At 34.3% G+C, this 24,528-nt stretch overlaps 1 protein-coding gene across 1 annotated transcript; it reads right to left on the bottom strand.

The window, feature by feature from the left end:
• Window positions 1–55: 55 nt before the first annotated feature.
• On the bottom strand, window positions 56–2,120 carry LOC122579855 (1-aminocyclopropane-1-carboxylate synthase-like). Its single transcript, XM_043752107.1, has 3 exons — window positions 1,829–2,120; window positions 1,421–1,713; window positions 56–1,314 (listed from the first exon to the last, which is right to left on the bottom strand). Exons 1-3 carry the CDS (start codon window positions 1,997–1,999, stop codon window positions 294–296), a joined length of 1,485 nt encoding a protein of 494 aa, XP_043608042.1. The 5' UTR covers window positions 2,000–2,120; the 3' UTR covers window positions 56–293.
• Between the last annotated feature and the right edge of the window lie 22,408 nt (window positions 2,121–24,528).

Here is a 24,528-nt window from a genome sequence, read left to right as displayed (position 1 = left end):
GTGTATCATCCCCAGCATCACAATATTTTAAAATCAAACAAATAAGTTTCATATATATATATCATCATTACATTTTATTTCAACTTATCTTTTATTTAATACAATTGGACATGTCTTTGTCATGCACCAAATAATTTTGTCATAGACAAAATAATAAATTTGTCTCACCTATGATTCCCAACCTTGATATCTTATAGGTCAAAACTTTACTATATCTATTGTAAACAATGCATTAATGACACTCATATCGTACACAAGGCCTGGCTAGCCATTTGTACGTACCGGCCGGTTGCCTAATTTTGCGCGCGGACGAGAGGCGAGGCGAGCGGAGAATGAGGCGACATTGCCCAGGCGAGGGGAGAATGTGGTGACATCCTGTGAGGAGTCAATATATCGTCGAGTCTTCTCGACGATAGCCTCAGATGGTTGTTCTGTGACCAACATTGTTTCTTGGTCTTGATCTCGAGCATCTTGTTCTTTAACACAAATGTTTTAATCCTCCTTAGCGCGATCATTGTGGTCTCATCGTCCATGTTTGCAAAGCAAACACGAAACCAACCTGGTTCGGAGCAATGGAAAGACTGGCCGGGAGAGACGTTGAGCTTGATCTCGTTAATTATAATTCGCCAAAACGTCATCTCCGATTCAAAAGTTGGGTCTTTCAAAAACCGACGTAAGTCCATCCAAAAGAACAAGCCCGCCTTGCTCTCCAGACTCCCAATCCCGACTTGGGCCAGCCCACGAGTAAACATATCGTGCCTGTGGGCCAGCCTGATCCGGCTCTGGGAAATAAAATTCTCGACAAACTTGTTGTCTAATAACATAGACGCGAGCAGGTGTTGAGTTTGGGTTGAAACCAGGCCGAAGCTCGACATTTTACGAGCAATAGCCACCACATGATCGTTGTACGAGTAAATGATCCCCACTCTAAAACCAGGGAACCCCATGTCTTTAGAAAGACTATAAACTATATGAATCAAGTCAAGGTCGTTGCCACATTCATCTGCAATCTCCGCAATGCTGACAAACTCGTCACCATCCGTTACGGTGCCAGCGTAGATCTCATCGCATACGAGGTGGATGTTCTTTTCGTTGATGAAACTTACGAGGTCTTTTAAGGTATCTTTGTCGTAAAAAGTACCCAATGGGTTCGACGGGTTCGTTATAAGCAACCCTTTGACCTTAATGTTGTCTAGCTTCGCCTTTTCGTAGGCGGTGTCAAGAGCTTGTCTAGTGATCTTGAACCCGTTCGAGCTTTCGCATACAACTGGCAAGAGTACCACTCCAGTCCTCCATCTTAAGTCTCGATCGAACCTATTATTTTATTATATATAATTTAATTAGTCTAACATATATATATACTAGCTAATTAATTAAAAAAAAACTCATTAATTAATGTACGTAAAGTGATCATATATACCCTGGATAATATGGGGTGGGAACTAAGAATGCCTCCCCGGGATTAGCTAAGCAGAAAGCAACGGTTTCATGAGCTCCGGTGGCACCACCACTCATTACAATCCGGTCAGGGTCGAACTTAACACGGTTTCCACGAACTTGGCTCATGAAATTAGCGATGGCGGTCCTGAATTCTGGCAACCCATGGTAGTCTTGGAATATGGCTGTCTCTTTGAAGTCCAACGCACCTTGTGGTGTACATATTGAAGCATTCGGGTTCGCTTCGACCCATTCTTGAATCAAATCGAAACAGAGCTGATGATACCAAACATATCATGTACTACTACATCAGTACGTAAAATAGTACTCGTACATACATAACAATAATAGTAATTAATTGGTGTCCGTGTGTATATGTACGTATATATACCTGATTTTCAGCAAGACCCATTTGAATGACACCATTGGGATTGTTTTGAAGGTGGAAAGGATTGGAGTCGTAAGCCTTCCAACCATCGAAATAAGGCGAGTTTTCACCATGTCCGTCGTTGGTTGCGATTTTTGACAAGTTGCTGTTGGGGTTCCTCATGGTGACCTCCATTGAATAATTTGAATGAAGGAGTAATTGCAAATAAGTTAGTAGTAGAAGAAAGTAAACAAAAGATTAATTAGTTGAAGAATAATGTAGGGATCGAATTGGGTTGAATTGAATTTAGTTAAAGTTGAGTAGTGTTTGATGGGATATCAAATATATGTGGGTGTATATATAGGGGAGGGGTTGTGGGGTTAGGAATGGAAAAGGTATAGAAATCAGAAGGAAGGTTCATTGGGTGACTTTGGAGATTTATAGCAGCCAACTTCTTTATTTTATTTCAACCTTTGGAAATGAATTTGGTTTGTGTTTCAAACTCATTTGACATTATTCCCATTCATTGAATCATTATTATACTCCACTTTACAAAGTGTGTTGTGTATATATAATGATAACTCATTGGAGACCATATTCTATTTTAATTAGGTGCTTTTTTACTTAATTAATTGTTTTACTTTAATTAGTCGTTCATCTTACACGACCAAGATATATTTTCAATGATTATTATATTAAAATAAGATATACTGTATAAGTTGATGTTGTATGGGATTTCTTCGTCCTAGAGCTAGACAACGACGACAAACTAACACCATGTATGTACCTGATGAGATCCTTATACATGACCTACATTTGAGGATGATATGGATGGGTACGTACATATGAGGATGACCTATCATTTTCCCAATAAGGAAATAAATGGATTAATATTTAAAAAAATTTAAGACTTAAGTCAGAGGTTTTCCAAAGATGACTCTCCCTTAAATTTAGATTTGGATATATGAAGAGAAAATTACATTAAATTCAAATCACCTAAAAAAAACACTCGGTATTCAAAAAAAAGATAACACAGTGAAGTACGTAGTTTGTTTCTATTTGAGTTGAGAGCTATACTATTTAACAGTGAAATGGTTTGTTTGTATTTGAAAGTCGTCAATCAAATAAAAGAAATTAGCTTAACCATAAATAAGGTAACGTATCAAATGATATTAAAATATTGGTCAAAGTACTTTTTTCGTCCATGTGGTTTTTCGAATAAGCAATTTACATCCTTGTCGTTAACTTTTGGCTAAAATCTTCCATGTGGTTTGCATTTCGTCCTTGAATCCGTTAACCTCCTCACTTGCCTTGCACGTGAGGGGCATATATGTCTTTTCACTCATTTGTCCCTGTGGTTAAGTGCAAAATTCGTCCATATGTTTTGTTGTTTTTGCATTTTTCATCCTTGTATTTAACAAAAATTTAATCAAAAACCAAAATAAACTCAAATCAAAAACCTATATATACACCTACATATGAGGATCTAGTTTAATATCGGCCAGTACAACTAATTTAATTTATTTTATTTTTTTAAAAAATGTTATAAAACTTATTATAATTTAACGAAAATAGTCAAAATATAATTACAACTCACTAAAAAAAATAGGTACCTTATAACAAAATACAAGAAAGTTTACAAATTACAAAAAAAATGACATTAAAGTATAAAAATAATTTTTTAAAAAATTCAAAAAATAAAAATGTGAATACCGGAACGGTAATACCGAAAATATCAAAAATAGTTATACCGGGGTACCCTCCAATACCGGTATTGTGGGTAATACTACCGGTATTTAAAACATTGTATGTATGTGTTTGCATTTGAAAGTGATTGAACAGATACTCAAATGTAGGTATATATGTTTTTGTTTTGTTTGGATTAAATTGGTACCTATAATTTTTGTTTGTTTTGTTTTTTTTTAAAAAAATTCCTGGATTTGTTAACGGCGAGGACGAAAAAATGCAAAAACGATAAACCACAGGGACGATTTTTGCACTTAAGTCTATGAAAAGACAAAAATGTCCCTCACGTGACTTGCATGTGAGGGTGTTAACGGCAAAGTTATAACGGCAGAGACGAAATGCAAACCACATAGACAATTTTAGCCAAAAGTTAACGGCGAGTATGAAAAATAATTATTCAAAAAACCACAGGACGAAAAAAATACTTTGGCCTAAAATTGATTAGCACAAAGCTTAATACGGATTGGGATTTTTTGACCAAGGCACATGACATTTGAGCTTTACTTAATTACTAACTCTGAATTGATTTTAAAACTTTACGAGTCAATCCTTTGTAATCTGCGAATATGTTCAAATGACATCCCGATAATATACGTATCATTCATCGTTCAATCCCTAGGTATAAATGTTTTTTCTTGTAGTGTAATGATTTTGGTGAATAGTAATTAGCTAAGACTAGCTCTTTAAAAAAAAAAAAAAAAGCTAAGACTATATCAAGCCATTTATAACTCTGTTTTCCATCCAAATGATAAATCTAAGTTTGCATAAAACTATATGGGTCCGTAATGCGGCGACGATGGTAGTAGTGGCGCGGGATGATGGTGGTAAAAGAAAAAGCTAAGACTATATCAAGTCATTTATAACTCTGTTTTCCATCCAAATGATAAATCTAAGTTTCCATAAAACTATATGGGTCTGCAATGCGGCGACGATGGTGGTAGTGACGCGGGGTGATGGTGGTGGTGGCAGCGATATGGGTCCGCAATGCGGCGACGATGGTGGTAGTGGCGCGGGGTGATGGTGGTGGTGGCAGCGATGATGGGTGACGACGTCAACGATGGTGGGGGCGACAATGGTGGTAAATGTAAAAGTAATTGATGTTAAAGGAGCTATTGTATTTATTTTAAGGATTGAGAGATTAATGTTGTAAATTTATTTAATTAAGGATATTATATGTACTTCAATTCCTTAATTGAGATTTAAAAAAGGGGTTGCTCCTTTATTATGTACGAGTCATATATTCGCTCAATGCATCGGCGATAATGGTGGTGGTAGAGGCGGTGGCGGCGATGGGTGATGGGGGAGGCAATGCGGTGGTGAATGTAAAAGTAATTGATTTGAAAATTGGTAGTGTAGTTATTTTATAGATTGGAAGTTTATGTTGTAAATTATTTCATTAAGGGTATAACAGGTATATTAGATAGAGATATTTAAATTAGTGAATAAAGATGGGTATTTTGGGTAGTTTAAAATTGTAATTTGAGAAAAAGATAAAGTTTATGTTGTAATTATTTGTTTTTGGGTTATCGTCGGATAATATAAGGCAACCCCGAAAATATATAAGAAAAAGATGATTGGAGGCTTGAATTATTATTAGAAAATATGACTGACAAAATGATTTTAATTGAGAAAGAGGGGACACCCTCACGGCCTCACATCATTCACGTGGGTAACTTAGGGGCCAAAAACTCGAGTTAGATTGGACCTAGATTGCAAAATTTTTGTCAACTTTAAAAGATGATTTAAAAATACAAAATCTGCTTTTAATTAAGAAACGGAAAATTGTAATTTCTTCTTTCGGTTAAAGTTGCTCAATCAAATAAACTATATATTGTTGTGTCACCAAACAATAACATACAAAAGAAAAGACTTCACCGGCCCATGTGTTACTTGCGTAGTGATGGATGGATTGCTCAATATCAGTAGACAAAGAGTGTAAAAGTTAACTTACCGGGAAAAAACATGTAATGAAATGTCAAATCCCACTTTTTATTGTTTTACTCGGTTTTGTGTGTACGATTAACTGACTTCATGGTCCCATCTATAGATAAGTTCCACTTTATCGGATATTGTAGGTTCTTTCGATCAGTATAACTTTAAGCTTGACACGTTGCATATTATCTAAAATGTTGAGACATAAGTAATTGACTTGAAATGTTGCCAAAAATGCCTTATGAACTCTACATAACCCAAAAACAACATACGACATGACAATTGACATTGACTATCAAACATAAAGTAGCTTCGTACGTGGTTTTTACACTGATTTACATGCGCAATTATATTGTCAAAAGTATGATATTGAAAAATCCAAATGGGTAGATAGGAGTTAACTTCAACCGCTAATTAGAGTATCATATATGAGAGACCAATCATTTGTCATTTATGAGAAATGTACATGTCGTTGTATAAATGAACACTTCGTCAGTTAGTTCAGTTTGATAAACATAAACATCATAACAGATCTATATATCAAAAACAAGATTTAGATTTTTTTAACAAAGACACGTCTAATACGCGAGTAATACATGGATATATATACATAATACATATACATACACGTACGCATAGGGACATTGGGTACATTTAAGTTTTAACATAGATCACATGGAACATTCAATCATATGTCAATTTCTTAACCATAAACAACTATCAATTAATAGCATAGTACACGTATGTATTCGTTAGGCCAAAGAAGATAAAACAAAAAACGCGCATACGTGTCATTTTAATAACAAATATTCTATAAAATAAACAAATATTTTATAAAATATGGGAGGCGATCTGTACATTAAGTTTTTATCGATACATCACTAAATGTGTTTTACAATTTTGTATTGTACAACAATAAAATATATTTAGTGAAATATTGTCAAAAACTGGTGGTGTACAGATCACTATCCTAAAATATGCAATAACAGTTTAATTAAGGGATAAAGGCGCGCATGAGAGTGTAACCAACTATGACCAAAAGGTTATGTAATGTACCCATCTACTCGACTTGCTATCTAGTGTAACCAACTATGTTTTTTGGGTTATGCAATGTAAAGGCTATGTAAAGGCGCGCATGTAAAGGCTATTTAATGTACCCATCTACATAGCCTTTTGGTCATAGTTGGTTCTCTTCCCATGCCTTTATCCCTTAATTAAATATATGTTGTATATTGTAAAACAAATATTAAAGTAAAACAAATAGAACAAGATCTTGACCCTTAGATCATGGTTAGATTGATGCACGAAGATTCACGAAGCAATTGATGCACAATGATTTTCATGATGCATGATGATTTTTAGTGAATAGAAACCTTTTTGTTGATGTGACAACAACAACTTAGATTTGATATGTCGTTTAGATTGAGACATTATGTTAATTTATGTCGTATCTATATATGTAATTGATAGGTTATGGACTTTATGTTTTGGTAATGATCGATTACATGTTTTGGTGTTATATATATGTGTGTTATGTATGATGTTTGTTGTGTGATATACAAGTACAAACATAATATGTGTTAGGATTCCTTAAGATGAAATACTTAGGAATATAACTAAGTCTTGTATCTAACCAGCAAGCCCAGTTCGACCTGAAACATATATATACGAACGAATACCCTAAAATAAGAGATGACGTTCGACATACAAGTACACCAGACACCTAAGTTCATTCTATATCTTATAGAAACGAAGATAGTATAATACGGCTGATTATTTACTTGATAATTAGCGATATACCGGTTTACTAATCAAACTAGTTATCTCGTGAGGATTCCGCACTCACGACATAATCATAGACGATCTCGAGAGCGATCTATAGCTATCGAGGGACTCACAAGTGGTATCAGAGCTTTGGAGGATGATATTTCCTCAAACGAGATCTGAAAATTAGGTTTTTGATGAAGAATTTCGACCAGATCTGCTAAATTCGTTTTGAATCTTGCAAAACGAAGATAGGAAACGAATTTAACTTTAAATTCGTTTTAAGTTCATCTCACGAAGATAGGAAACGAATTTAACTTACGAAGTTAGTTGTGCTTACGAACTTAAGTCTTAACTTCGTACAGATGAGGTCTTCACCTTACGAACTTAACCCAAAATAGCCAAACACACCTCACGAACTTAACCTTTTTCACCTCACGAACTTACACTTACGAACTTAGCATTTGGTTGCAAAGTAACTTTGTTCTTACGAAGTTAGATTGCACTTACGAAGTTAGTTGTTCTCACGAACTTAAACTTCGTTTCATGCAGACTTAGTTCTTACGAAGATAACATCTAAGTTCGTGCTGATGTCATCAAGAAGTTAGTTTAACTGAGAGTTGATGTCATCACGAAGATAGTCGTTCTAGTTGAGACAAGTTCGTATATGGTTCTTATCAGACGACGAAGATGTTCTCAAGCTATTTTAGAGGTTCAGTGTGTTTCAACATCAGAAGATCAATTACATGGAAGCACACAACAGGGTAGTTATAAAAAAAAAAAAAAAAAAAAAAGGCGGGAAATCTCGAGTAAAATTTACTTTCTTCTATGGTCTTAGAAGTGGATTTTTACGCGAGATTCAAAATTTGGTAATGGTTGGAAAATTTTGGTCCGTTTTCGCGCATATTTGGCACGGTTTTGGCACAAAATTTCGACAATCATCAGATTTTTCCTACCATCTTAGATTCAATAATTTACGTGAATACCAATGTTTCACGTAAAGGTGTTTTTCCCAAAAAATTTGGAGGGAAAATGGTGTACCCTGTTATCGGCGAAGAGTTTGCAGTTGTTATATGCTCTAGGCCATTTGGAACCTCATACAGGATAGGAGATACCTAAGACAGGCTGAAGTTCACGATTTTTGCAGAGAAATGGGGGGGGGGGGGATAAAACTTTCAGTCCTCGGTATTTCTAAGCAAAAATATGAACTACTCGACATTCATTGAAGATCAAAGGTTATTATGTTCATTCATTCAGTTTAACGATTGATGGTGATTAAAGTATTATAATGTTCGAGTTTGAAGATCATCATGTTATTATTGGAGTATTATTAGAAGTTGATCTTTTTGATATAGCGGTTTGAACTGTTGAAGTGTTGGTGCAATGAAGCTGGTTACTTGTTGTTGAGTATTTGAAGATTGAATCTTATCTATATTCCAAGACATAAAGATGATATCAGGTGACTAAGAGGAGCAGTCACGAAGATAAAGATCTTTGTGTATGGCAGCGTATACAACTGAAGAGGATATCTGATTAGAAAGGCTTCGGGTGATTGGTAGAGTTGTGAAGATACAAGACAGAGTCAGACACTACTAGTTGAGACAGGATTCATGATACTACAATTTGTGATTCAAGCTACAGAGTTTCTTATTTTTGTGAGAGCTGATTGATTTGATGTTGATTGTTGGAAATTCAACTCCGCCATTACATGCCAATTAAGCAAGATGAGCAGAGTCTCCGGCAATAAATCCTAGGGTGGAAGATTGCTGATGTTTAATTTGGAGGTGCTACTACTGAGGGGGAGAACTACAGCGAGAAGTGTTGGGTTGGTTAGTTTTCATGAAGATATAGAGATTTTGCAGGTTGAAGATGAGATTGCAGTTTTAGAAGATCGAGTCTCAACATTGAAGATCCGATATCTCAAGTTAAGGGGGAGGCTATTCATTTAGACTTTCTATAATTAATATCGGTTTGTGAAGAATTGATTGCACCGGCCAAGGGGGAGTTTGTTAGAGCACATAAAGTGCACAATCTGTTGTCCGATGCAATAATTCTAAAAGGCTAAGAACTATTAAGTTAATAAGGCCCAGTCTGTTTGTACAACCTATAAATATAAGTCTTAGGTCACGAATTTAGGTTGATGATTTAGTTGTTAATGTCGAAGCAACTAAGGCTTTGAAGCATATCTTAATGCCTGCTCGAAAGAAGTCCCCAAGTAAGTCTAGGATATCACCGACCAAACGAGACCATAAGGATCCTAGTAAAACAAGTAAATCACAGGACTCTAGTGAATCTGTAAGTACCAATAATAAGGTAGATACAAAGAAAAAGATTAAGGTCCTCTCTTGTTTTGCTTGTCATGAAAAAGGTCATGTTTACAGTGTATGTCCTAATCGACCTCGGAGATCGGTTTCTCCTTCAAAGGTTTCCACCTCAGAAGGAAAAAGGGGGTTGGGTAATGATAAACAGGTTTATGAGACTAAAGTTTAATCTTCTACAAAACCGTTTACTATACCTCAACGACGTGAATCTCCACCAAAAGGTTCATCCCCTAAGGGACAAAGATTCACTACCCCCAGTGGGAGTTCGAGTCGGTCACAAATACCTCCAAGTCGTAATTCATTTTATGACCGAATTCATTCAAGTGTTAGACCTTCTTTTGGCACTCATTCCCCAAGACCTTCTCCGACGAAAGGTCAGAAGTCTTCTCCAGTGAGAAGACAAGTTGAGAATCAAGTCACACCCACGGCTTCTAGCAATGGATATTGGACTGAACTGATTCTCAAGGATGAGAAGGGACGACCCAAACCTATGAAGGTTTGGGTCCCCAATGATAACTAATATTTCTCATTTTATGTGCAGGGAGTTCCTAGGAAACCTATTCATTTGTGGTACCTTGACAGTGGATGCTCCAGGCACATGACAGGGGACAAGAAGCTCTTGTCCAATTATACTGGTATAAATGGGTCATATGTTAGCTTTGCTGGTTCCAAGGGCGGCAACATCACCGGTCAAGGAGATGTCGTCAATGGACAACTAACTCTAGAAAGAGTTAACTATGTGGAACAACTTACTCACAATCTAATGAGTGTCTCACAGATCTGTGATAAGGGCAACAATGTTCATTTCACAGAAAAGGAGGCATACATCTTGAAGCCGGGTTTTGTTATTCCAGAAGAATGGATTATGCTCAAAGCTCCAAGGAAGAGAGACATCTATGGTTTAATTTTAGGTGTTGATAATCCAAAGGAGCCCCTTTGTTTGTTGAGCAAGGCAAATGAGTCTGAATCTCTCCTATGGCATCGTAGAATGGGACATATCAACTTTCGGAAGATGAATGAACTTATCAGTCTTGAATTAGTTGATGGTGTGCCTGTTAAGAAGTTTAAGATGGAAGATAAGTGTGTACCGTGTTTGAAAGGGAAGCAACATAAGAATCCGCATAAATCCAAAGTACTCAACTCTATTTCCAAACCATTCGAATTACTTCATATGGATCTCTTTGGTCCTGTGAACAAAAGAAGCATTGGAGGAATGTCTTACTGTTTGGTGATCACTGATGATTACTCGAGGTACTCATGGGTATTTTTTCTGAAGACCAAGGATGAAACTGCCGAACGATTTATGGATTTTGTCAAGCAAGTTGAAAATGTCCATGGAGTCAAAGTTAAGAGAATCAGGAGTGACAATGGTACTGAGTTCAAGAATAATACTATTACTGTATTTTGCTTGACCAAAGGAATTCAACATCAGTACAGTGCACCATATGAGCCACAACAGAATGGAGTGGCTGAACAAAAGAACAGGACGTTAATTGAGACAGCCAGGACGATGCTTGCTGATTCAGGGCTTCCTATTACTTTCTGGGGAGAGGCAGTGAATACAGCTTGTCAAATTCTGAATCGGGTTTTGACAGTTAAACGGTTTAAGAAGACTAGTTATGAACTATTACACAACAAAAAGCCCAATTTACAGAATGTTGAGCCTTTCGGTGTTCCGTGCACTTTTCTTAAAACTCTTCCTCAAGGGAAATTTGAACCTAAATCTGAGGAGGGTTTCTTTTTGGGCTATGTTCTAAGTACACCGATTAGGCGAGTGTACAATCAGAAGACTGGCAAAGTAGATCTTGGTACAAATGTCGTAATTGTCAGTCATAAACCTGCTGTACACCTTGGTCCTGCTAATAATTTTGATTATGATGGTGTCTTCACTTCTTTTCGTGGTCCTGTTTCTTTTGCAGGTGTTCCAACAGTGGAGGATGTCGTTACTCTTCATGATCCTCTGGATAGTGGACCAGTTTCTGGTTCTTCTTCTGATTCCTCACCAATAGTTGCGCCTACCTTTGAATCTGGAGAATCTAGTGGGACAAAAGTAGCAGATTCACCCTTAGAGCCTGCTCCTATAGTTCCTACTGATCCTTTTCATGTACCTCTACCCGATTCTCCTTTCTATGATACTGATGACACGGAAGGTGAAATTCAGGCGGCGCCTAACACTCCAGATTACAAAACTCCAGAGCAACATGTGCAGACGAATTTGGGAAATGATCTTTCTGTCGATAAGGTTCCTCAAACCAGAGTCAACAAGGATCATCCAGTCAAACAAATCATTGGTGATGCTTCTGCCTCTGTTCGCACGAGGAATCAATCTAAGCAACCGTCGTGTATGTTTGCTGAAGTAAAGGATACTGGGGCAATTACTTGGTACTTGTATTACTGCTTTATCTCTCAGGTTGAGCCTAAGAATGTTGGGATGGCTCTTAAGGAACCGTCATGGGTTGAGGCGATGCAAGAAGAATTGGCTCAGTTTCGAAAGCTTGAGGTATGGAAGTTAGTTGACTTACCTCCGGGTGAATCTCCTTTAACAACGCGTTGGGTTTTTCGTTGTAAACGCGATGACAGAGGTGTAGTTACTCGAAATAAGGCTCGATTGGTGGTTACAGGATTTGAGCAACAAGAAGGTTTTGATTACGATGAGACATTTGCACCTGTAGCTAGACTTGAAGCTATTCGATTATTTCTTGCATATGCTAGTTATAAGGGTATTAAGGTGTATCAGCTTGATGTAAAGAGTGCCTTCTTGTATGGTGATATTAAAGAAGAAGTGTATGTCGAACAACCTGCCGGGTTTGAGGATCCAGACTTTCCTAATAAAGTATATCGTCTCGATAAGGCTTTATATGGTTTACATCAGGCTCCTCGATCGTGGTATGAAAAATTGTCAACACATTTGAAGGAAAGTGGTTTTACCAGAGGTTCTATAGATAGCACGTTGTTTATTAAATGGAAAGGGAAGGACTACTTGCTTGTACAGGTTTATGTCGATGACATCATTTTTGGTTCATCTGATGACAAAATGTGCAAGGAATTTGAACAGAGCATGAAGGCTAAGTTTGAGATGAGTGCTATGGGGGAATTAAACTTCTTCCTTGGACTACAGGTGGATCAACTGAAAGATGGTTTCTTTATACATCAGACCAAGTATGTTAAAGATTTGCTTACTCGGTTTCGCATGTCTGATGCTAAGGATGCTGTTACTCCCATTAAAACTAATCATGGGTTGTGTCCTGATAAGCCTAATGATCCATCCGTCGATGCTACTCAATATCGAGCTATCATTGGATCCTTGATGTATCTGACAGCCTCACGTCCAGATATTACCTTTGCTGTTTCTATGTGTGCTAGATATCAGGCTAATCCGAAAGAGTCTCACTTGAAAGCTGCAAAAAGAATCCTTCGTTATGTGAAAGCCAAGCCTCGTCTAGGTCTTTGGTATCCCATGTTTGGTTCTTTTGACTTCGTAGCTTATACTGATTCGGATTATGGTGGTGACAACTCGGATAGGAAATCAACGTCAGGTGGATGTCAGCTTTTAGGGGGGAGAATTGTATCGTGGCAGTGCAAAAAGCAGACATCTGTTGCACAGTCATCCTGTGAAGCAGAGTACATTGCTGATGGATATTGCTGTTCTCAGGTGCTTTGGATACAGCAACAACTGTGCGATTATGGTATGAATATCTCCAATACTCCCATTTGTATTGATAATAAATCTGCCATAGATATTACCAAGAATCCGAAAAACTTTAAAGTCACCAAGCACATAGATATAAAGTATCATTTCATCCGTGACTGTTTTGAGAAAAAGCTTATTCATTTAGAAAAGGTTATTACTGATGATAATCTTGCTGATTTATACACTAAAGCTTTTGATGGACCTCGTCTTGAGTTGTTATTTCAACTCAATGGTATGAAGAATGCCGAGTAGTTTCTCTCAAAGAACTTAAAGTTATTTTTTTTGTGTGTCTTTGTAGTGTAAGTCGTACATCGATAGAGTCATAAAAAAAATACAAAAAGAGTTGTCCTAGTATATGTTTGTATATATCTAGTGTCAAGAAAAATTCAAAAACATTGAAAAATCGAATATCCAAAAATATGAATAAAGTAAGGTTACTGTGCTAAATGAGTATAAGTGACGATACTTTAGCTTTTAAGCCTGCTTAATCGTAATATAACTGATTAGTTCAGTGATTACAATTTGGGATATATCGGTAGACACAAAGTACCAAGGTTTCCTTCAATCTGAACTTAAATTATATAATGTTCTTGTGGGAAACATATTCAGATATATGGCTGAGATTGCTTGCTTTTCAGTAATGAATTGATCTAGTCCTTAAATTTCGTGAAAGATCTAGCATTACTATAAGATTTGTTCAATGAATAGGCACGAACTTCTACCAATCATGAGCATAAAAGTAAATGTGATATTGTTATGCAAATCAATTATATGCAAATTAAGGGGCTAATGTGGTCTTTGAGATTCGGACAAGTATGTCCTCGGGGTATCTTTGTATACCTAGCCTACCTAAAGCTTCCAACTTGGGATAGGTTGTCAGAAAGTTCGCTACATGGATCTCATAGAAAATCACGGGTTCCTTATAAATCATGAAATGCAGAAGCATATATGTAAAATCACAAAGTTATTCAATTCAGTTATCCACAAAATGTCTCATGATTGGTTAAGGATGTTCTTGAATATATTGAATATTTTTTATCTTAGTGCTTGTATCGATTACGAAAGTATATCTGAATGTGGGTTACATAAGTTCGCAAACTATTCAAATGGCATATTAGGCTACTCGGGTTACATGGTGACTGTCCTTGGCCAGGGTATGTCGAGAGTGTTTTAGAGGACAAACATACCGGTAATTGCTGTTAGGTCACGGTTCAGAACTTATAATAAGAGAATTATTTCTCACCCGCAGGCTTATGTAACATGCTAAACTGATCTAATCAGCAGTAATCATGCTTAATATGAATAATGTATAAAGTCTAGTTAATTAGAATTTAGATTAGTTTATTATTCTGCAATTTTTATTCTGTGTTATTTTTCTTTTTAATTGAGTCAAAATAGTATTTTTATAAGTTCTTATTGCACGAGAGATCCTATTCAAATTCTGAGTATATGTTTTGCTGAATTCCTTCATGTGATTTTTTAATGAGATTAATGTGACAAGACCATTCAATTCAAATGATTTTCCAGTTCCTCTCAGAGATGATGATTCATTACATATTGTTGATCGACGTGTTCCCGAGAAAAGAGTAAATGATTGGATAGTACATAGGGAAACGTGGAAACCGAATTTGTATTGGACTCATATCTCAGATAAAGATGCTGCAAAGTACAAGACAATCATCTGGAGTTGGTTTTATGATGATGAATTGAAGTTGTTTGTGCTTAAAAGACCAGAAGGTTGTCAGTACTTAGCATGGTGTGAGAGACATTTCAGAAGTTTGTGTGAAGAAGATTTACATGAGCTTGGAAATAACTGGATTATCAATCCAAGCGATGATGGCTTAGCTGATGTTGTTGGTAAGAATCTCAGAAAAGATTTCTGGTTAAGGAAGAACATGAAAGATTCTGATAAACCACAATTTAAGATTGAGCCAAGATCGAAGAAAAGAGTGGTTAAGCCAGATAAAACAGTTGAGTTTGTTCAACATGATATTAAATGCTTGATCAAGGTTCCTGCCAAGAAATGGGCACAAGATGTCTTGGACAAGATGGATAATTGGGAAATTGATCGAAATTCTGGTGAAGCCAAGATGTATGCAGATTCAAAGAAGCAGATTTTGTTGAGAAGAGTTTATGATCCAATGCAGCTGGTGAACTTCTCAAGAAATGATCTGAGAAAGCTGTACGATACAGAGTGTTCGTTTTTGCCATTTTGGAAGCATGAAGAAAGTAGATATCGTAAGATACTACAGCTCTGCTTACATGAAGATATTCATGCAAATAGCAAAAGATTGTTGTTTGATGAATGATCAGATTTTGAAGACTAAGAAATCGAAGGTGCTGCTGTCAAGGGGGAGTTTGTTGATGCATGTTGATGTGACAACAGCAACTTAGATTTGATATGTCGTTTAGATTGAGACATTATGTTAATTTATGTCGTATCTATATATGTAATTGATAGGTTATGGACTTTATGTTTTGGTAATGATCGATTACATGTTTTGGTGTTATATATATATGTGTGTTATGTATGATGTTTGTTGTGTGATATACAAGTACAAACATAATATGTGTTAGGATTCCTTAAGATGAAATACTTAGGAATATAACTAAGTCTTGTATCTAACGAAGATAATAAGGTATATCTTCGTTAGAGGCAAACGAAGATAAACTTCGTTTGGTACAAACGAAGATTAACTTCGTTACATGGGCTGGGCAGCTAAGTTCGTAAGAACAAAGCCCAGCAAGCCCAGTTCGACCTGAAACATATATATACGAACGAATACCCTAAAATAAGAGATGACGTTCGACATACAAGTACACCAGACACCTAAGTTCGTTCTATATCTTATAGAAACGAAGATAGTATAATACGGCTGATTATTTACTTGATAATTAGCGATATACCGGTTTACTAATCAAACTAGTTATCTCGTGAGGATTCCGCACTCACGACATAATCATAGACGATCTCGAGAGCGATCTATAGCTATCGAGGGACTCACACTTTTATTTGTTTTAATTTAATACTTGTTTTATTTTACCTAAAACCATGTTGTATATATCATTTATGTAGCAGCCCAAGCCACCGTATCAGATATTGTCCGCTTTGGCCTTCATCTCAGAGTTTTGTTTCTCTTAAAATGCGTCTGATAGAAAAGGCATTCAACCCTTATGAGGAAACTTTCGTTCCCCTTCCTGGCCGATGTAAGATGTTACAATCCACCCTTTTAGGGAGCCAATGTCCTCGTTGGCACACCGAACTTGCCCTGGCTTTAATACCATATGTAGCAGACCAATCAACCGTATCAAATATTGTCCCTTATGATTTCCGCCTCATGGTTTTGCTTAGGGAGATGAGGAATCTGATACTCGTACCCGATTTGACCGGGGAATCCCCGAGTTAACCAGCGATGGGGACGGGTATGGGATTGTAAATTTATTCTCCGATGCGGATGGGAAACCGTAAATCTCCGATCCTTGAACCCGAACCCGAAATACTATATATATTTATTAGAATCACTTTATGTTATTTTCTATATATTAGAATAATATTCAAGTTTAGAACTTTTTTTTAATACTTTTTATGTAATATACTTTATTAATCATTTAATTAATATATATATATTAGTTTATACATAGAAAGAAAATGTCAAAATACATATTCTTATACATATCTTCTATTACGATAGATTTATGTTCATTCAAAAAAAGTATCCCTAATACCCTAGGGGGATCCCTGATACCTGATGGGGACGAGTATGGGGAGGTAATTTAATTCCCCGACGGGGATGAGGACGGGGATGGGGATGGGGATGGAGATTACAATTGGAAACCGAGTACAGGGATGGGGATTCCTAGTTTTGCTTCTCTCAAAACACGTTTGATAGATAAGTTATACAGCCCCATATAAGGAAGCTTTTATTTTCTTTCTCTGCATTTGTGGGATGTTACAATTTACCATGATAAAAAAAATGACCTGCTAACTATTAACTTAAAATTCTTTCTAAAACCATATGAATGTGACAAAATAGATTTTATTAAACTTTTTTCTAATTTTATCCTTTCATTTTTCACTTGTCACCATCATCATATGATTAAAGAGGATTTTTAAGTTTACACCATCATCATATGATTAAAGAGGATTTTTAAGTTTATAAATTGAAAGGATTTAATCATTACTCATAAATTGATAATCATAAATCGTAGCTTTGAATGTTAAAGGTATCTGTTTTTGACTTTTGTACTAGCTTAATTAGTATGGGATTTACTAATTAGTGCCTCTAGTGCACTAATTAAGAAGTATTTAATGAATATATTATTTCTTTATTAATTAAAAATTATATTTAATGTATATTAATTCAACTTAATAATTTCTATTTTTAAATCAATAATTAATACATATTTTCATATTTTAAGAAAGTTGGACTTCATTAAATGCTTCTTAACTAGTGCACTAGGAGCACTAGTTAGCAAATCCCAATTAGTATATATAAAGTAATGCAAGTCTAATTAGTTCAAAAACAAATCTTTAATTTACCCATTAATTAGAAGATTGTAACTGAGTTACGGCCTTAAACCTTGTAATAATCTTGAAATATACGTTTACCACATATTCTGGTGCTTAATTCATCACCAACGATAATAAATTGTATAATTTTTAACATCTTTTTTTTTTAATAGCAATGGTAATTAGACTTAGCGGCATGCTTCTTCATCGTCCGGTAGAAATCGACTACGTCACCAGCACAGTCAATCCGAAGGCATGACAGGCGGTGGAAATCCCTCATGCTCTACCTCATTGGCAAAGACTTCTCAATATGCCTTTCAAAGGTTTTGAACCCGTAACCAACATTTGGCTGAAAAACATAAGGGCCATTAAATGTCCAGTTGGACTAAAACCCAAACATATAAATAATGATGCTCATCATTTTCCTACGAAAGTGTTATATACTACGAGAGTACGAGTTATATAATAATGACACACAAGGTACTGTAAGCATGCCGTTATTACTTGAGCTTACTTTGAAAACTAATTTGGTTTTCAAGACGAAAAGAGATCGATTTGAATAATCTGGATTAAAAATTATAACCAGGCAATTCCTGGACATTGCAATTGCAATAGCTATCCATGTTCCAATGATTATTTAATTACCATTGTATCTAGAATATATTGCAAGTTCAAAATTGTATCGTTTCAATCTTCTTCAACAATAATTAGCAAATTAATTAAAATCCGGTTTAAAGTACTATTCGTATTTGTTTAAATTTTTATAATCTATTAAATTTACTTATTCACTCTATTATTATTAATATTTATAGTGTACTTATAAAAAAAATCTTACTAATTATATATTATATATATATATATAATTTTTTGTTTTTTTATCAATAATTATTTTCACTAAAATTTTAATTTATAGTTATTACAATTTGTAGTCATCAACTTGAAAATATCTTTTTAAATTTTTCATTATTTAATTAATTATAATTAAAAAGTATCAACATATATTATAACTCTTCTTTTCCTAAAATATTATAACTAAATATATATGTTAACTTACAATATATATATATATATAGTACTCAGGCTCGTCTATTGTACGGGTAGTCTCAAGCTATATAAATTTTATAGTAATTGTAAAACAAAAAGTGTATGTCCAATATCATAACTTAATGAATACGAAAACTAAAGAATAAACATATGAAAATTAACTCTATATAAATATTGATTCCAGTTTATCTTTTTTTTCAACTTTTAGTTAAATGAAAAGAGAAACAAAAAATGTATAACCAATATCACAACTTAATCAATACGAAAGCTAAAGAAGAAACATACGAAAATTAACTCCATATAAATATTGATTCCAGTTTACCCTTTTTTTTCAACTTTAGGTAAATAAAATGAGAAACAAAAAGTGTATGACCAATATAACAACTTAATCAATACGAAAACTAAAGAAGAAACATATGAAAATTAACTCCACATAAATATTGATTTCAGTTTACCTTTTTTTTTTCAACTTTAGTTAAATAAAAAGAGAAACAAAAAGTGTATGACTAATATCACAACTTAATCAATACGAAAGCTAAAGAAGAAACATATGAAAATTAACTCCATATAAATATTGATTTCAGTTTACCTTTTTTTTCAACTTTAGTTAAATAAAAAAAGAAACAAAAAACCTTTTTGGTAGTCGATTATACCTTCTTATTTTTGCCGTAGGTTTTTTAATAATAAAGATTTTTTTATAAGATTTTTATTAAAGATCGGACGTTTTTTATTAAATATATATTAAAAAATAGAGGATTAATAAGGATGTAATATTAGGCTAAATGAGAGAGATTAGGGGTGCCAAGTGTACCCCCAACTATGGATGTGCAAATGGCCCGACCAGCGAAAACCCGGCCCGGCCCGCGACCCGCCAATGCATGAAAATAGGAACCGTGACCCGGCCTGTGAAGGTTCGGGTCAGGTTTGGGCGGGTCACGGGTTTCCTTCACCTTTTTTTCTGTTTTTGGCTTGACCCGACCTGACCCGACCCGCGCAACCCATGACCCGACCCGTTAGCCCTACGGGTAGGTCAGTTCCGAGTCGGGTCGCGGGTCACGAATCTTTTCTCATCCCTACCCTCAACCCCCTCTTTTAGTTATATTATATATATACAGCTATAGGAAACTTAATTTGAGTACACATTAAAAATAGAGTATAAAAGTACACTCCACAGCCGTTGGATCAAAGTTTTAGACAGATTAGATCAAGTCTTCTTCCTCATTCTCCGTCCAACAGTCTGCTTCTTCTCCAGCGAGACTGTCGCCGCCAACCACCACCTCCTTCTCCGGCGAGACAACTACCACCAACCACCATCATCTCCGACCACCCCAACCACGGCGCCGACACCAAGGGCTTCGCCCTTACAGTAGGAAACCGTCACAATCTCTTGGATCGTCGTCCATCAAATCCATACGATTCCCATATGCGTCCCTTGACAACCAGTTTAGAACTGATGAGGGCCACTGGCCCGTACCGTATTTACCCGAAAACGAACCTGATTCTCGTCGGAGATGTCATCGGAGGTGGTGGCAGTGGTTGTTCGCCGGAGAAAATGGAAGAAGGAGGAGGTGTGGCGGTGGCCGGAGAAGAAGGAAGAAAGTTGTACTTTGTGTACCTTTTTTTCCTCTTGTACTTAAAATAACTCACCCCTATATATATAAATATTAAGATCTAATAACTAAATTAAATAAATAATTGTATAACACTGTTTACAGTCATTTGAATATATAGTACATTAAAAAATGTAAAATATTCATCTAGTTCATATGAATTTTAAAATGAAATATCAACTTTTATAATGTTTTTAAAATATAATATTTTATATATGTACACCATACAAAAATCTAGTATCACTCTTAAGATTCAAAAATACTAACCATTATCCTATGACTCCTATCAAATATCGTTATGCTGTTTTCTTCAACCAATATTTTTGTAATGGTATTGTTACCACACTAAAGTGGTAGTGACATATCATCTCCACACCATTACCACACTACAACCACATCACTTTTATAACAATAACCTCTAAAATTATATTTTACAATACCTCAATAAGCAATAAAAAAAATGAAAAACAATTAAAAAATACACTTATATCAAACCACACCATATATATCTTAAGGTGGATACAACCACCTTGTTCACCTCCAACTTGTCCACCCCACCACCACACCATCCACCTAAATGGTTAACACTACAATATGGTCTTTCACCTTATCTACACAACCACCATTACACACCCTCTTAACAATTTTAATTTTATAACTTACAATATTAATATTCATTTAACTACATTATATGGACATCATGCTAGAATGTTCATGCTAATAATGATTTTCGCATGGAATGTGAGAAAATATATTATACTCGTACAAATGTATATCGTATATATATATAATATATATATATATATATATATAGTTTTATTAGTGGAGAATAAGAGTCGGATTAAATAATCATATATAACGTTAAAAAGAGTTGTACAAACAAAAAGTTGAGATACGACTTTGTGAACTTGTGATTTGGATATGATCGAGATAAAAAATGTATGATGCATGCACATGCAATGTAACAATATCAACTGCTGCCAACCTCTGTTTTTATATTAATTTTATTTATGTTTTGCAAACGTGTTATACATTACAAAAGGGCTCATACAAACGTTTTTGATATGGTGAAATCTAAGTACTTTTAACTTTGTAAAATTCTTCTAATCTAAATCTACATATAATATAAAATGCATCAATGATTTATATATTGGATATAACCGACTTTTTACATATACACATTGTGATACAATGTATAATCTTCTATACATATAATAATTTATACATAACTTTAAAAGCTATATTTATCATTTCTATAAAATAGATTAAGCAATGTAGAAACATTTGTATATGTTAATATAAAATTAAAAAAATAGTAATTTTAAATGAGGTCCACGAACATATTTTGAACATCTGACTCAAAAAACTTTGATTTTAAAAGGTACAAAGATACTACACCAAAAAAATACAATTAAATAAAGGTTATAGTAAAATAAAACAGCTATTAAACTAAAACAAATAAAACAATAGATTTCTCTTTATTGAAAATCACCGTACATCATGAAAATCTTTATGCATCCATATATATATATATATATATATATTTGTGTTTTGTGAATATTCGTGCATCAATTTTATCATGATCTAAAGGTCAAGATTTTGTCTTATTTGTTTTACTTTTATACTTATTTCATACTAACCAACCCCATTAAATAAATATTCAATTATGATACAACGAAGTTATTAGACATATATATAATTTGAATCATATTAAAACATTATTAAAATATAAATAGCATAAAAACATTTAAAAACTTTATATTTTTATGCATTTTTAGTTCATTAAATTAATATGGTGCAAAATTATATTAATTATTCCAGTTGTTTAATGTTTAACAATATATCGATCTATTAAATCGAAAAAATCATAATTTTTTTGTTTTGTATAATCTATAATATAACTAAAAGAGGAGGTTGGGGGTACATTTGACACCCCTAATCCCTCTCCTTTAGCCTAATACCCCTTCCTTATTTAATCTTCTATTTTTTTTAACATATATTTAACAAATGGCCGACCTTTAATAAAAAAATTTATAAAAAAAATCTTTATTATTATTATTATATACCACTTAGAAAAAAACTTTCACATATTCTCAACAAAAAAAAAACCTACGCCAAAAAAAACACACCTACGATCGACTACCAAAAATGTTTTTTTATTTATATACTTTGTTCATATTTAATCATTATTATTATCAATTAGCATTGAATTCTTATATTATTGTTATTATTATCTCTTTTAATTTAGTTTGTTGTTCATTATGACTTATTCTTCAACAACAATAAATAAGACCACATTAGTCCATCTTGAAGATTTAAGCCAACACATGTTAACAATCATCCACGACTCTGTGTTGTGCATGTATGGACTGTTTCAGAGTGGAATACCCCGAAGAAAATCAAAAGGTTTGAGATGGTCTTTGTTGATGAATTGGTATGTATTTTTCAAATTATATACTGTACACTTTTTGTTTCTCTTTTTATTTAACAAAAGTTGAAAAAAAAATGGTAAACTGGAATCCATATTTATATGGAGTTAATTTTCATATGTTTCTTCTTTAGCTTTCGTATTGATTAAGTTGTGATATTGGTCATATTGATGGTTGCTCGAATCATACCGTTACTGTGTAAATTTTTAATTCATCTATATTTGATGGAAACCAAAAGAAATTATTGTTTGTTCGCTAGCTTTTCGTTGCATAAGAAAAGCACTCTTGAATTAGCTTTCACTAAAGGAACATCAAAAATTGTCATCAAGAATCAATTTACTAAGAATATATATAGAGATTTATGAAGCAGAAACTTGTCCATCAAGAATTAGTATTTGATCTTCGTGCACAATGCAACTTCATTATTTATTAATTTTTAATATATGTTTATGTTGGGGTTGGGTATTATAAAACAACTATTAAAGTAAAACAAATAAGATAAGATCTTGACCCTTAGATCATAGTTAATTTGATGCACGAAGATTCACGAATCAATTGATGTACGATGATTTTTATGATGCACGGTGATTTTCACTTATGTAAAGCCTATTATTTTATTTGTTTTACTTTAATACTTGTTTTATTTTACCTCAAACCTGTTTATGTTTATTGATTGATATATAGTTTAATATAAAAGCAAGCTTTGTTTCGACGATAGGTTCATTATTAATAATACATAGAAACTTTATAAGAGAACTTACCAGATTTTTCCTTTTTTTTTTTTTTGCTATTTGCAGGACATGACCATACATGGCTTGGTCAATGGTGAATGAGCGGAACATTTTAGGAGTATTTTTGACCGGTGGAGTAGCTATTTAGCTAGCAAATTTCCAAGTTGATAGAAGCGTTGGAACCTGCCGTTACTCAGATCATACATATAAGATCACCTTTCAACCCGACACTCTGGTCAAAGTTCTTGACAACTATTTCGGTCTTATGCACCATTTTGATTTCAGAACTTTGAAGAAATCATTGAGCACACCCTATCAAACAATCAGATCATTGGTATGCTAACCATGTATATTTGACATGTATTCTTGGACATTATTGGTTTGGTTGCCGCTGTCGGATTTGAGATCCCAAGTTTTACACCCACAAACAAGGCTAACAAACGAAGATTTCTTTGCTTGGAGGATACAAACTACCTGTCTTCTTTTAACCTATATACGTATTCAATGTTTTTACCTGTATACGTACATTAACATGATATTAATAATTTGTTTACTTTTTCTCTTATTTTCTATAGGGGAAGGCAAATTGATTGCACTTTATGGGATGCCTTTGTTGAACAATTTAACAAATTTTTGGAAGCTCAAAATGGCGATAAACTCATTGTCATAATTGTTCAGTTCGGGAAGGTAAAAGGCTATAATAAAGGTACATTATCGTTTGGGACATCCTTGTATGCAACTAAGTTGTACATCAACGACGACATCCCGACTATTTAAGATTTTATGGATAGGTATTTGTATATTATAAATATAAATCATTTTACATTTTCTCATCTCTATTTTAAAAATTAGTGTTAACAGTATTTGTTTTTAATCATTGACTCAATAGGATGAAAGAAAACAGGAAAATGGATCCTCTTCTTTAAAGGTGTCTACCGTTTCAACT

This window comes from Erigeron canadensis, chromosome 8 (assembly GCF_010389155.1).
Source record: "Erigeron canadensis isolate Cc75 chromosome 8, C_canadensis_v1, whole genome shotgun sequence".
NCBI classification, from domain to species: domain Eukaryota; kingdom Viridiplantae; phylum Streptophyta; class Magnoliopsida; order Asterales; family Asteraceae; genus Erigeron; species Erigeron canadensis.
This window is presented reverse-complemented; position numbering and strand designations above follow the sequence as displayed.

What these genes read in the sequence shown, in the direction of transcription:
- LOC122579855 (XM_043752107.1), bottom strand. Translation starts at nt 1,999, where the DNA reads ATGGAGGTCACCATGAGGAACCCCAACAGCAACTTGTCAAAAATCGCA. An exon ending in TGGGTCTTGCTGAAAATCAG is followed by an intron (nt 1,714 to 1,828) that starts GTATATATACGT and finishes TGGTATCATCAG; the next exon opens with CTCTGTTTCGATTTGATTCA. An exon ending in CCCACCCCATATTATCCAGG is followed by an intron (nt 1,315 to 1,420) that starts GTATATATGATC and finishes ATAAAATAATAG; the next exon opens with GTTCGATCGAGACTTAAGAT.